General features: G+C 41.7%; 2 protein-coding genes and 1 long non-coding RNA gene across 4 annotated transcripts in view; 2 read left to right on the top strand and 1 right to left on the bottom strand.

Annotated features, from left to right (window-relative positions):
* The window catches only part of LOC715097 (leucine-rich repeat-containing protein 37A3-like), a 38,258-nt gene that overhangs the window by 19,605 nt on the left and 3,276 nt on the right, over window positions 1-15,377 (top strand). Inside the window, 6 exon segments of the mRNA XM_077972173.1 lie at window positions 5,668-5,739; window positions 6,309-6,383; window positions 11,091-11,209; window positions 13,148-13,243; window positions 13,246-13,418; window positions 13,683-14,954. Of these exon segments, the coding sequence (XP_077828299.1) occupies window positions 5,668-5,739; window positions 6,309-6,383; window positions 11,091-11,209; window positions 13,148-13,243; window positions 13,246-13,418; window positions 13,683-14,954 (1,807 nt within the window).
* On the top strand, window positions 2,556-4,005 carry LOC144335807 (uncharacterized). Its single transcript, XR_013406995.1, has 2 exons — window positions 2,556-2,627; window positions 3,897-4,005. It is a non-coding gene; the product is annotated as an uncharacterized LOC144335807 (long non-coding RNA).
* LRRC37A (leucine-rich repeat-containing protein 37A3) overlaps window positions 11,835-15,377 on the bottom strand; it is an 82,496-nt gene continuing 78,953 nt past the window's right edge. The window contains exon 10 of one of the 2 annotated variants that reach the window (XM_077972168.1): window positions 11,835-13,159. In XM_077972168.1, the coding sequence (XP_077828294.1) occupies window positions 12,957-13,159 (203 nt within the window). In that variant the 3' untranslated portion in view covers window positions 11,835-12,956. Of the gene's footprint in view, window positions 15,254-15,377 lie in introns of both variants that reach the window. The other variant, XR_013406979.1, reaches the window with a different exon arrangement.

The following is a 15,377-nucleotide window of genomic DNA, read 5'->3' as shown; positions in this document are numbered from 1 at the left end:
TTTGGGTGCCTTAAATTGCCATAGAATTTTAGAACTAGCTTGTCACTTTCTGGAAAGAAGCCAGCTGGGATTTTGATAAGAATTGTGCTGACAATAGCAAAGACATGTAATCAGCCTAAATGTCCAACCTAAATGTTATGTTATTCCAATACTTTTCCAATACTTATTCCAATACTTTGCAACATATACGGTTTTTTGAAAGAGTATATATTAGCCAGGCACAGTGGCTCATGCCTATAATCCCAGTACTTTGGGAGGCCGAGGCGGGCAGATTGCCTGAGATCAGGAGTTAGAGACCAACCTGGCCAACATGGTGAAACCCCGTCACTACTAAAAGTACAAAAATTAGCGGGGCATGGTGGCGGGCGCCTGTAATACCAGCTACTCAGGAGGCTGAGGCAGGAACATCGCTTGAACCCGGGAGGTGGAGGTTGCAGTAAACCGAGGTCACGCCATTGCACTCAAGCCTAAGCAACAAAGCAAGACTCCAAGGGAGATGGGGTTTCAGCATGTTGATCAGGTTGGTCTCAAACTCCTGACCTCAGATGATCCGCCTGCCTCAGGCTCCCAAAGTGCTGGGATTACAGGCATGAGCCACTGTGCCCAGCCAATAAATGAAAACTTTAACTCAAAAAAAAAAAAAAAAAAAAAGTAATGAAACCATAAATCAGTTTGAAGAATCCTGCTATTATTATCTGATCCATGTTTACAGAATACTCTGTTGAAATTTGGTTTGCCAGATTTTGTCAAGCATTTTCCCATCTACATTCATAAGAGATACTGGTCTGTAATTTTTTGTGTGTGATGTCTTTAGTTTGGATATCAGGATAATATCACCCTCATAGAGTAAGTTAGGAAATGTTCTCTCCTCATCTGTATTTTGAAAGACTTTATGAAGGATCCGTGTTAATTCTTCTTTAAGTATTTTGTAGAGTCACCAGTGAAGCTGTCTAGTCTTTAGCTTTTCTTTGTGGAAGGTTTTTTGATTATTATCTCAATCTCTTTACTTGACATAGGTCTATCTATTCAGATTTTCTGTTTTTGCCGAGTCAGTTTCAGTAGTTTATATTTTTCTGGTAATGTGTCTATTTCATCCAGGTTATCTAATTATTAGCACATACTGTTTTATATATATATATATATATATATATATATATATATATATAATCCTTTTTATTCATATAGTCCTTTTTATGTCTGTAAGATCAATAGTAATGTCCCCTCTTTCATTCCTTATTTTAATAATTTGGTCTTCTGTATTTTTTTCTTGGTCAGTCTAGCTAAAGGTTTGTCAGTTTTGTTGATATTTTCAAAAAACCAACCTTTAAGTATGTCGATTTTATCTACTGTTTTTCTATTCTCTATTTCACTTATTTCTTCTCTAATATTTATTATTTCCTTTCTTTGGGTTCAGGTTGCTGAGAGCTTTTTTCCCTAGTTTCTTCCAGTGGAAGTTTAGCTGCTTGACTTGAGATTTTTTTAATATTTGTGTGCTGAGTGCAGTGGCTCATGCCTGTAATCCTAGCACTTTGGGAGGCTGCAGTGGGAGGATTACTTGAGCCCGGGAGTTCAAGGCCAGGTGGGGCAACATATTGAGACCTCATCTCTACAAAAAAATTTAAAAATTAGCTGTGCATGGTGGCACATGCCTGTAGTCACAGCTACTCAGGTGGCTAAGGCAGGAGGATCTCTTGAGCCTGGGAGGTCGGGGCTGCAGTGTGCCATGATTTTGCCACTGCACTCCAGCCTGGGAAAGAGAGTGAAACCCTGTCTTGGAAAATGAAAAATAAAAAAACAAAATGTTTGTGGCCAGATGCAATGGTGCGTACCTATAATCCCAGTACTTTGGGAGACCAAGGAAGGAGGATTGCTTGAGGCCAGGAGTTGGAGACCAGCCTGGGGAAGATAGTGAGACCCCATCTCTAGAAATTTTTTTACAGTTAGTCGAGTATGTTGGTGCACACTTGTGGTCTCAGCCTCATCTTAATTATATAAGGTTGTAGTTCAGATTAATACCAACTTTGTTTCAATAGTATATAAAAACTTTGCTTCTCTAAAGTTCCACTCTCACCCCCTCCTTTATCCTGTTATTGTCACACATTACATCTTTATACACTTTATGTTCATCAACTAGATTTATAATTATTGCAAGTTTATAACTATTGCATGCAACTAGATTTTTAATTATTGCAATTATTTATAATTATGCAAGTATCTTTTTTTCTTATTTTTTCTTTCTTTTGGGACAGAGTCTCGCTCTGTTGCCCAGGCTGGAAGTGCAGTGGCACAAACTTGACCCGCTGCAACGTCTGCCTCCCAGGTTCAAGCAATTCTAGTGCCTCAGCCTCCTGAGTAGCTGGGACTGCAGGCACGCAACACCACACCCAGCTAATTTTTGTATTTTTAGTAGAGACAGGGTTTCACCATGTTTGCCAGGCTGGTCTCAAACTCTTGACCTCAAGTGAGCCTCCAGCCTCAGCCTCCCAAAGTGCTGGGATTACAGGCCTAAACCACTGCGCCTGGCCAGTGCTTATTTATTGGTGCAGATTCACGTTAGTATTTATTTATTTATTTATTTATTTATTTATTTATTTGAGATGGAGCCTCGCTCTGTCGCCCAAGCTGGAGTGCAGTGGCGTGATCTCAGCTTACTGCAACCTCTGCCTTCCGGGTTCAAGTGATTCTCTTGCCTCAGCTTCCCAAGTAGCTGGCGCCTGCCACCACACTCAGCTAATTTTTGTATTTTTAGTAGAGATGGGTTTTCGCCATGTTAGCCAGGATGGTCTCGATCTCCTGACCTCATGATCTGCCTGCCTCAGCCTCCCAAAGTGCTGGGATTACAGGTGTGAGCCACCGTGCCCAGACTTTGGTTAAATTTCTAGAGTTCTGAAAAAGTTTATTCTGGTCAATTTTTTTTTTGTGTGTGTGTGCCATTTTTTTGGTTGCTGTTGCTTTTATGATGGGATGAATTTCTGGATGTCTTTATTCCACCATTTTCACTGATGTCATTTACAACATGGTTTTAAATCTCTAAAGGCTCACCAGGCACATGCCTGTATTCCCAGATACTCAGGAGGCAAAGGAAGAAGGATCCTTTGAGTCCAGGAATTCTGGGCTGTAGCGTGCTATGCTGATTGAGTGTCCTCACTAAGTTCAGCATCAGTATGGTGACCTCCCAGGAACAGACCACCGGGTTGCCTAAAAAGGGGTGTACCAGCCCCATTCGGGAATGGAGCAGGTCAGAACTCCCATGCTGATCACTAGTGGGATCGTGCCTGTGAATAGCCACTGCTCTCCAGCCTGGCCAACACAGTGAGTGAGAATGTGTCCCTTAAAAAAAAAGTCTAATTGCCCATAGACTAATTAACTATTTACTCATGGGAAATGATTAGGGGAAAGACATAAAATCTTTTTTTGCTCTATCACCCAGGCTGGAGTGCAGTGGCTTGATCTCCGCTCACTGCAACCTCCGCCTCCCGGGTTCAAGCAATTCTCCTGCCTCAGCCTCCTGAACAGTTGGAACTACAGGCAAGCGTGGCTGTGAAGTGCTAATGAGAAACTGTAATTCTCACAGAGGCCCTCCCAGAGGAGAAGAAGGTTGAAAGGCATTTCTGTATTTAGTCTTCTCAAGATTAAGGCTGGGCCCAGTGGCTCTCACCAGCACTTTGGGAGGTCAAAGCAGGCGGATCACTTGAGATCAGGAGTTCAAGACCAGCCTGGCCAACATGGTGAAACTCCCATCTCTACTAAAAACACAAAAATTAGCCAGGCGTGGTGGTGCGTGCCTACCGTCCCAGCTATTTGGGAGACTGAGGAAGGAGGATTACTTGAGCTGGGGAAGTGGAGGTTGCAGTGAGCCAAGATCACGCCACTGCACTCCAGCCTGGTCAATGGAGCGAGACCCTGTTTTGGTGGGGAGGGGAGAGGAGAAAGGAAAGAAATAAAATAGAGAGAAAGAAGGAAGGGGGAGGGAAGGAAGGAAGGAAAAAGAGAAAGAAAGAGAAAGAATGAAGAACGAAAATAAAAATTTTTTAAAAAGTAAGGTTAAAGTAAACCCTTTTTCTTCATACAGATTGAACACACGAGTTCAAATCACAGCTTTGCTGCTTAATAGCTTGGTGACCTAGGACAAGTTATATAACCTCTCTGTGCCTCAGTTTCCTCATTTAAAAATAGGGCAATAATATCTACCACATAAGGTTATCGTGAGGATTAAATGTGAAATGCTAATCACAAATACCTGGCAACCCAGTAGATACTCACTGTAATAATTATTATTTGAATAATTTCTGCAGAAGTACAATGATGATTCTTTGGTTAACCTAAAGGCAGATTTTCTATTTCTTCCTGTTTCTTTTCTTTTTCTTGTTCACTTTAAAGAATTAAAAAGAAAATCGATTCCAGCATTTTGGAATAAAAATTTGCATCAAAATCAATGTATTCATTTTATTGACATATAAACAGAATGTCATTTGTTTATTCAATAAACATTTGTTAAATGCCTAATACATTTCAGACATCATGCCAGGCACAGGGATGACAGGGCATGGTGGTGGGCACCTGTAATCCCAGCTACTCGGGAGGCTGAGGCAGGAGAATTGCTTGAACCTGGGAGGTAGAGATTGCAGTAAGCCGAGATTGCGCCACTGCACTCCAGCCTGGGTGACAGAGTGAGACTTCATCTCAAAAAAAAAAAAAAAAAAAAAAAAAAATTGTGGTCTGTGCCCTCAAGGAGCTCATAGTCCGGGAGACTGACAAGTGGCAGGTGATTACATGCAATGTAAGAAAGGCTGTGATGTCATACAAGAAGAAAGTGGGAGTATGGTTTTGACCAGTTCCTCCTGTTAGATTTATTCCTTTTTCTTTGGCTATAAAGCAAAAGAATTGGTCCTATTTTTTTTAACTGTGCAAATTAAACCATAAATTTTAAAAACTTCATAAAGATAAAAGACAAGCAGCCAGCTGCAGTGGCTCACGCCTGTAATCCTAACAGTTTGGGAGGCTGAGGCAAGTAGATCACCTGAGGTCAGGAGTTCAAAACCAGCCTGGCCAACATGGTGAAACCCCGTCTCTATTAAAAATACAAAAATTAGCTGGGCATGGTGGCGGGCGCCTGTAATCCCAGCTACTTGGAAGGCTGAGGCAGGACAGGAGAATCGCTTGAACCTGGGAGGTGGAGGTTGCAGTGAGCCGAGATTGAGTCATTGCACTCCAGCCTGGGCAACAAGAGCAAGACTCCATCTCAAACAAAAAATAAATAAATAAATAAATAAATAAAAAATGAACAACTTGAATTGTGATGAGCAACTTGAATTATGGAGGACGCTAGAAATAGTGTTTGCTACACAGTCAGGACTTCCTACCAACATAGTCACTTGTAGGGTTTTTGACCTGAAAAGTTCTGTGGCATATTTTTTCTTTGCTATCCACTTTTTTTACCTTGTAGTTCTTCCCCTTGTTCTCTCCTCTACTTTATCTTCTAGAGACCTGGGTAGTTCCCAGAGGAATAGCGCTTTATGGAGTCTAATGGTGATTGATTAGATAAAAACAGAAAACACCTTTTTCTTTTTTAACCTACAAGTTCCATAGCAAAAAATGAATATAAACTTTTCATGCAGTTTCACACATTGAAAATGCAGGTTATTTGAATTCCATTCCATTTTTCAGAATTCTCTATCGCAATCCTCTCACCACTGTTGAAGATCCGTATCTCTTTAAATTGCCAGCATTAAAATATCTGTAAGTACTATAGTACTCTCATAAGTCATGAGATGATTTATGCTTTTTAAATTTTTATCAAAGCTTAAGTATTTTGCATTTAGGCTAAAATGTCATAATTTAAATTTTAACTGGGTTATTGAAAAAAAGTTATTGGCAAAGAAAAAAATTAAAGAGAATGTATAATTGTCAAGACAGCAAGGGAAGAGAACAGTGTTGAAGAACCCATATAGATTTGGAACATGTAGACACATGGAGAAATATTATTTAACCAAGAAAACAAAGGGGAAAAGGTGTTCATTATTTTAAAAATGAAGAAAAGAGTAAATACGATGGTGAATGCAATATGAAAATGAGAAGATAATCATAAAAATGGTGTAAGCTCTGCTCTTGAATATCATTAATTTGATGATGCAAATCAACTTAAATTTCTTTAATAAGAGCTCCCTGGAATTCTACAGCAACTCTTGAGCTGGCTTGTTTTATAGAGAAGCCAAAATTGAAGTAATCACATGTCCTTGAAATGTCTTTTTAAGTACAGAATTTTTTACTGGGGTTCATATCATGAGTGTTTTGTCTTTCTTCTTCAGAGACATGGGAACAACGCAAGTCCCACTTACAACACTTAAGAACATTCTCACGATGACTGTTGAACTGGAAAAACTGTAAGTTATTTTTTTCTTAGATTTATTTTCACTTAGTTGGTTCTTTAGGTTTGTTTTATTATTTTCTTAAGTCAGGTTTATTGAGGTGTAATTTTCATATACTAACATTCACCCTTTTCAAGTGTACAGTTTGATGAGTCTGACAAATGTATAGTTACATAACCACCACCACATTCCCAATATAAAGCATTTCTGATGCCTCAAAAAGGCCCCTCATGTCCCTTTGTAGTCAATCCCCTCCTGCCACCATCAGCCCCTGTTAGCTACTAATCTGATTTCTGTTCCTATACTTTTTACTTTTGCCTTTTCCAGAATGTCTTATAAATGAACTCATAGAGCATGTGTTTGGCTTCTTTCACATAGCTTTTTTTTGAGACACAGAGTCTCACTTTGTCACCCAGACTGCAGTGCAGCGGCATGACCTAGACTCACTGCAACCTCCGCCTCCCAGGTTCAAGCGATTCCTGCCTCAGCCTCCCGAGTAGCTGGGATTACAGGCGCATGCCACCACTCCTGGCTAATTTTTGTATTTTTAGTAGAGACTAGATTTCACAACGTTGGCCGGGCTGGTTTTGAACTCCTGACCTCAAGTGATCCGCCCGCCTCGGCCTCCCAAAGTGCTAGGATTACAGATGTGATCCACCTCGCCTGGCCTCACTCAGCATAAGATTTTTTGAGATATGCTACCATCCATGTTGTTGCACCTATTACAACAGCTGGCCCTCCATATCTGCAGGTTCCTCATCCATGGATTCAATTAACCATGGATGGAGAATATTTGGAAAAAATAAAATATATAAAACAACAATAAAAACAGTAGAAAATTTAAAATACAGTATAATTATTTACATACCATTTACCCTGTATTAGGTATTTAAAGTATACCTGAGGCTATACACAAACATTATGTCATTTCATATAAAAGACTTCAGCTGTGGACTTTGGTATCTGCAGGGGGTCCTGGAGCCAGTCCCCTGCAGACAACGAGGGACAGCTATTCACTCCTTTTTATTGCTGAGTAGTGTTCCAGTTGTGTGGAAACCCCATCTCTACTAAAAATACGCAAATTTGCCAGGTGTGGTGGCCCACGCCCGTAATCCCAGCTACTCTGGAGGCTGAGGCATGAGAAGTGCTTGAACCTGGGAGGTGGAGGTTGCAGTGAGCCGAGATTGCACCACTGCACTCCAGCCTAGGCGACAGAGCGAGACTCTGTCTCAAAAAAAAAAAGTAAAAAATAAAACTGTTTTCTGAAGAGCAGAAGTTTTTAATTTTGATCAGCTTTAAATAAGCAATTTTTTCTTAAATGGCTTGTGATATTTCGTTTCTTACCTAAGAAATCTTTAAGAACCTGTTGTCTAATCCAATGTCAAAAAGATTTTCTCCTCATTACATATACAACTCCTCAAACATATACAACTCCTCAAACATATACAACTTCTCCCAGAAATTGTATATGTTTAGGTCTATGATCCATTTTGAGTTAATTTGCATATATTATGTGAGGTATCTTTTTTTTTCAATTTTATTTTTATTTTTAATTTTTTTGTAGAAACGAAGTCTCACTATGTTGCCCAGGCTGGTCTCAAACTCCTAGTCTCAAGTGATCCTCCTGCCTCACCCTCCCAGAGTGCTGAGATTATAGGCATGAGGCACTGTGCCTGGCCTTCTCTGCAGGTTATATATATATATATGTCAGCCAGGTGTGGTGGCACACGCCTGTAGTCCCAGCTACTAGGGAACCTGAGTCAGGAGGATCACTTGAACCCAGGAGGTGGAGGTTGCAGTGAGCCAAGATGGCACCACTGCACTCCAGCCTGGGTGACAGAGCAATACCATGTCTAAAAAAAAAAAAAAAAAAAACAAAAGGTCCTGCAGGGCCCTATTGTGAGTTTGTTACACAATTTCCTGCCACTTAAATGGGTGCCACCACCCCACCATATGGCAAGCTAAATAGAAACTCATTTATGCTAAGGCTCCTTGAGGGCATTATAGAAGATTAGCATGGAAAGGGCCCTTCATTTCACCCTCTGCTCCATTCATTTTTGTCAGGTCACTCTCTTATCTTCACCACATTGTCAGATCTGTTTTACTGCTCTAGCCTCACTTCCCTCAGCCTCCTGCAGCATCTTCCCTGTCAGCTAGATCCCTTCCTCTCTGGATGAAGTCCTCTTCATCGACCAGCTTTCTCACTTATTCTCTAAGACAGTGAGGATCTGTCTGCTTTTTTCTTGACCATTAGTGGATAGAAAAAAGCTCTCATTCTCTGTAACCATTTGTCACCAAGGCCATAAAGACATTGAACTAACTGCCTTATGGGAGTTCATTATTGGAAGTCTTCAGGAGTTTACACATTGATATACAAAGTAAGTAGGCCAGTGCATTTGAGTCTTGGCTCATGTGTAATGATCTTTAATGCATATTGAAAAATTATTCTCAAGTAAGGATAACATACACCTCAGGTCATTTACAGTCTCAAAGGTTTGTCAGTATACTTTAAAACAATCCTGGGAACAGTTCTAGATTGAAGGAGACTAAAGAATCATAAACACTAAGTGCAATGTCTGATGTTTGACTGGATTCTGAATTTGTTTAAGCCATGTTATGACTGGGACATTGTGAAAATGTGTATATGGACTACATAGTAAACAATGATAATATTAAGTTCCATTGGGTGATGATAGTATTCTGGTTATGTAGGAGAATGCCTTGGTTCTTAGGGGCTGCACACTGAAGTATTTAATGGTGAAGGGTCATTATGTCTGCAACTGACTCTCAAATGGCTTGTCCAGAAAATGTATTAGACACACACACGGAAAGCAAATGTGGCAAAGCATAACAATTGTTGATTCTAGATGAAAGTTATACAGGTGTTCATTATACCATTTGAAAATGCTTTCCAGCCACCCTAAGGCTTAAAGGAAAAAAAATAAAACCTTTAAAATAAAAAGTTGGGGGCAGAAAAAGAGTAACAAAACCTTTGGACTTGTGCCTGTAATCCCAGCACTTTGGGAGGCCAAAGAGAGAGGGTTGCTTGAGCTCAGGAGTTCGAGATCAGGCTGGAGTACATGGTGAAACCCCATCTCTACAAAATATGCAAACATTAGCCAGGCATGGTGGCACACACCTGTAGTTCTAGCTACTCAGGAGGCTGAGGTGGGAGGATCACTTGAGCACAGGAGGCAGGGGCTGCAGTGAGCCGAGATTGCACCGCTGCACTCAGCCTGTGTAACAGAGCGAGACCCGGCCTCAAAACAAACAAAAGAAACATCTTTGTGTCAGAGTTAAGGTTGCTGTATAATAAAATGCTGGGGTACGGTTCTGGGTCCAGTCCACATGAAGATCAGAGGCTTCCACTGGACCCAAAGGAATAATACTAGTCACTTGTGATTATTCCTCTATAAGGTTTGAAAGATGTATCAGGCCAACTTAATGCAGTTTTAATCTAAAACTTCTATACATTGTACCCCCAACTCATAGGCTTCATGTATCCATGAAACACTCTTCTGTCTCCACAGTCTTAATGTGGCCCTAATAAAGCCACCCTCTTGGAGGACTCAGAAAAGGCCCCCCACAACCTCTGCAACATAATAATTATAGTAGTTAACTGCTATTGAGCACTCACTGTGTGCCAGGCATTTTTCAGGTATTGATTCATTTAATCCTCAAAACTCATTAGTGGTAGGTACTATTATAATGACTAGGTCGAGGAACAGAGATTAAGCAATTTGCCCAAATTCATATTATTAGCGGAGCAGGGATTTAAGCCCAGTCTGGCTGTGGAATCTGTATTCTTAATGACCATGCTATACTCCCTGAGATTAACCTTTTACTCCAGTTACAGGGATTGTCTTTATCTCTCTGAAACTGCCCCCAATAAGCCATAGCAATAAATTAATCAATTGTCTTGGTTATCTCTTCTGCCCAAATTTACATTTTGAAAAAAATTTAAACATACCAGAAAGATGAAAAGAATAGTATAGAATCCAATTGAAAATCAGGCACTGCATGTCATGTCTTCATTTCCTTTAATCTAAAACATTCCTCTACTTTCTTTGATCTTTCATGACATTGGATTTTTTAAGAGTCAAAGATAGTTGTCTTGTAAATGTCCCACAATCTGGATTTGTCAGTTTCCTCATTTTTGGGAAAAATACTGCATAGGTAATGTATCCTTCCTGCCTCGTAACAGCAGATCGCCTATAATACTAAATTTGATCACTTGATTAAGGTGATCTTCCAGATCTCTCCATTGTAATTATTTTGCTGGCTGCAGTGGCTCACACTTGTAATCCCAGCACTTCAGAAGGCCAAGGTGGGAGGATTGCTTGAGTCCAGGAGTTCTACACCAGCCTGAGCAACATGGTGAAACCCTGTGACTCTTCTTAGAAGTCTACCTTCTTCCTGTGTACTTTCAGCCCAAAGTGAGACTTTTGAGTTGGGAAGAAATACTTCTGAATTAAACTACTGATCAGTGTCACCCAATTCTAATCCCAACCACCTTTATTCTAGGCATACCGTACTCACTGCCATACTTACTGTTTGGTTGGGTACCTTTGCCCTCCTTCCTATTGGCCTTCTAGTTCCTACCCAACTGTCCAGTCCACGGGCCTCAGTAACACCTTTTTGCCCACCCCTGTGGTAGCATTGGCCTGCCTCCTTTACCTACTCAACCGCTTTACCACTAATGTTTTGTGTTTTCATCTATAGGATCTTACCTAGCCGTATGGCCTGCTGCCTCTGCCAATTTAAAAACAGCATTGAGGTTGTCTGCAAGACAGTCAAGCTGCATTGCAACAGTGCATGTCTGACAAACACCATACATTGTCGTGAGTCCAAATTGCCTGGTGATCAATTGTTACATTATTTTAAGTATTTGTTTTTAAACGTTTTATTTTTAATGATGATAAAATTGTAAGTTAATGATATAATTGCTTTATTTTATTTACTCATTCAGAGTTAAACTCCCTCAATTTCTGAACTATTCCCTTGCTGAGAGTCAGGTTCTCAGTTATTATTACAAAATGTAATAATAGAACGGTTCCATATGCACAAAGGACCAAGACAAAGGAATGGGAAGACTAGGGAATAACATTAACATCCACACACTGTGTACTGTGCTCTCTGCTTGGTGCTTTGCCTCCAGTGACAATTATTCATATAGTGCAATGTAGTTTGTAAACTGGTTTTATATCCATGGGGTCTCAAGTACTCTCTGCCTTACAGGACAGATGTAGATCTGGTTTTGATTTTTTTGTTTTTACAGGTTTATAAGAGTACAAGTGATGCTGTTTTATTTGAAGCCTGAGAGTTTCTGGTTCCATAACCAGAAATTGCTGCCTGGCTCTTCTAATGGAATGGAGGGCTTTTCCAAGCTTAGACCATCCAACGCTGAACTTGCTCTGAATTCAAACCTTTCCATTCACAGAACAAAGGCACAAGTGCTTTCAGGAGTGTTTCTGTAGATTAGGTTTATTAGCACCAACTTCATGATTTCTAAAATGTGACTGCTTTCATGTCCAGATAGCTTGAATACAGGTATCTATGAGTGATATGGGGTGGATAATTAATAATGCTTGGCTACTTATATAAAGACAGTGTTGCTTATTTTTCAAAACTTTTTTTTTAACCAATTATATTCTTCCCTTCTCCCCAAGAGGTGGGCAGAAAAGCATTGGTAATCTCCTTTTACAGATGAGGAAAAACAAGATCAGAGGTGCTAAGTGCTGTACCTTGTGCCAGGTCTTCTGTCCCAATCCTGGGTTCTCCCCAAGCCCATGTTTCTCCTTTCTTACAATCTTTACTTCTTCCTCTGACCCTCAGCACCACCTAAAATACTTTTAATTCTGGAAAAGAAAGCCAGCTGCACACGGGCACACTTGACCTTCATGCAGTCAGAAGCTTTGGATGGTTCCCCATCCAGAATATTAGAGATAAAATGAAAGCAAAGTAGGCAACTGATAAAAGTTGCTTTTTCCCTTCTGCATTTTAGGTCCTCAAGTAATGTTTATCCAGAAACTGCTGTCATACCATAGATTCATTCTACATTCAACAACATAAGCATAGCATACAATCTGGCAAATTAAAAATCCCTTAACCTACACCCTGGATCCCTGTCCAAATTTAAGAAAAGAATTAAGGTGGACACGGTGTTTTTTCCACGTCATGTCTTCTGTGATGGGGCTACGGCATGTGGGAGCAGAGAATGGGGTGGGTGGGTGGAGCGTGTGCCAGATGAGGATCTATCAGCAATGGGAGGGGCTCTCCACGTTAGCATCTCCACCCTGCTCCTTTCAGAGGACCGCCTTCCATTGCATTCAGCTGTGATGGTAGCAAGAACATGGGTACACTGAGGACAAGGAGAAAGGGAGCCTTGTACTCTCTCTGCATGTGAGGCAGGACAGCACAGGGTACGGAGCAGTCTGCAGAGAGGCCAGCTCATCAGGGAAGCACTTGTCTTCCACCTTGGGCTTTGACTGAGCACTGGGCAACTGGCCCCTGGGGATCAACGGAATAATCCTAAGCAGAGTTACTCTATGTCACACTATGGAATGTTCCAAGTAGGTGGCCATGTTTTCAAAAGATGTCTTTTCTCCTTTTGTTGTTGCCGTTTCGTAGGTTTAGGATTGGGTGTGTGTTTCTCCTCTCTGAATGGCACTCGAATGTTTGCTGACTCCTACTCTGTGTGACTGGGGCGTACAGCTGTGGACTGATGCATGCCGTCCCATCATCTTTCATGATCAAAACAGTCTCTTCTTTTTTCACAGCTGAAGAAGCATCTGTAGGGAATCCAGAAGGAGCGTTCATGAAGGTGTTACAAGCCCGGAAGAAGCACACGAGCACTGAGCTGACTATTGAGCCGAAGCGCCCTCAGACAGCAGTGACATCAACTTGTCAGGCTTTGGGAGTGAGCAGCTAGACACCAATGACGAGAGTGAGGTTATCAGTGCACTAAGTTACATCTTGCCGTATTTCTCAGAAGGAAATCTAGATGCGGAATCAATATTGTTACCGTTCACTAAACTGCTTTTTGCAAATGTGCAAGATCGCGATAGGCCCCTGAGTATTTTGAAAAACAATACAAACAGCCCCTCTCTTCAACCTGCATCCAACAACTCAACTTATGAAAATAAATTGAGAAAGCTATATTTGCTAGAAAAGATACTAGATGCGGAAAAACAAGAAAAAATCAATGAAGTTAAAAGGGACAAAAAAACTGCCATGCTTATGCAGTCCAGCCTTCTAGGTAACAAATTTAAACGCCAAATATTTGAAAAGAAATTAGAAACTGTCCAACCACAGGAAAACAGCCTGGCAAAGATTCAAAGTGTAGGCAACAACCTGCAGAGAGTGAACAGAGTCCTCACGGGCCCAAGGAGCATCCAGAAAAGGCACTTCAAAGAGGTGGGAAAGCAGAGCACCAGGAGGGAAGAGGGTGCGCAGGCATTTGTGGAGAGCGCTGCCCAAGAAAAAAGGCTCGGGAGCCCGGTCTCAAGGGAGCTGGAACAGCCTCACACAGAGCAGGGGCGTGAGAAGTTAGCGGGAAACACCGTCTACACCAAGCCTTCGTTCACCCAAGAGCTTAACGCAGCAGTGTCTTCTGTGCTGAAACCCTTCTCCATGGGCGAGCCTTCTGCCTCCACCCCTGCAAAAGCCCTACCTGAGGTCAGAGACAGATCGAAAGACTTAACCCACGCCATTTTCATTTTAGAAAATGCAAAGGCTAGAGTTAAAAGTATGAAGGCTGCTAAACCAATCATACATTCCAGAAAAAACTACCGCTATCATAAAACTCGCTCCCGCGTGGCCCACACAACACCCAAGGTCAAAAAGATTAGAAAGTTGAGAAAGGAAAGTTATCTCGATAGACTGATGCTTGCAAAGAGGCCGCTGTTCTCTGCAGCGAAGAGCCTCATAAATTCCCTTTCACAAGGGACTTTTTCATCTTTAGGAGACTGGAGTCCTCAGGAAAATCCTTTTCCTAAACTATTTGATCCTTCAGAACGTGTTATAGAGGACACTAATGTAAAGAACACAACTGCAAGAAATGCCTCTGAAGAAAACATTTTTATGGAAAACACTACTATGCCGGAAGGCACCATCTCTGAAAACACAACCTACAATCCTCCTCCTGAGGCAGATTCCGCTGGGACTGCGTTCAACTTAGGGCCAGCTGTTAAACGAACTAATCAGACACAATGGGAATACAACAATGTGGGCACTGACCTGTCCCCCGAGCCCAAAAGCTTCAATTACCTGTTGCTCTCGTCTGCAGGTGATCAGTTTGAAAATCAGCTAACCGAGCAGCTACGGTCCCTCATCCCCAACAACAATGTGAGAAAGCTCATTTCTCATGTAATCCGGACCTTAAAGATGGACTGCTCTGACACCCGTGTGCAACTGACCTGTGCCAAGCTCATCTCCAGGACAGGCCTCCTGATGAAGCTTCTCCGTGAGCAGCAGGAAGTAAAGGCGTCCAAGGCAGAATGGGATACGGAACAGTGGAAAACTGAGAACTATATTAATGAGAGCATGGAAGCCCAGAGTGAACAGAAAGAGCAGAAGTTGAGTGAGGTGAGGACCACACAGAAACATGAGACCCAGATTTCCCATCATTTAGTGTATTCCAGGAAAGTGCCCACACAGGAGAACCTGGGACTCCTAGGCCATAGCTCGTCCTGGTCATGTAACTTCGGCCATGACGGTGATCTCCCACTTTGCTCATGTAGAGGGTGAAATAGATTAGTGCACAAGATGAACTGTAGACCAGGGGTGGTAGCTCGCGCCTGTAATCCCAGCACTTTGGTAGGCCAAGGTGGGTGGATCACTTGAGGTCAGGAGTTTGAGAACAGCTTGGCCAACATACTGAAACCCTGTCGCCACAAAAAATACAGAAATTAGCTGGGTATGGTGACACATGCCTGTAATCCCAGCTACTGGGGAGGCTAAGGTTGGAGGATCACCTGAACCCAGGGAAGTCGAGTCTGTAGTGAACTG

This window comes from Macaca mulatta, chromosome 16 (assembly GCF_049350105.2).
Source record: "Macaca mulatta isolate MMU2019108-1 chromosome 16, T2T-MMU8v2.0, whole genome shotgun sequence".
Classification (NCBI taxonomy): Eukaryota; Metazoa; Chordata; class Mammalia; order Primates; family Cercopithecidae; genus Macaca; species Macaca mulatta.
This window is presented reverse-complemented; position numbering and strand designations above follow the sequence as displayed.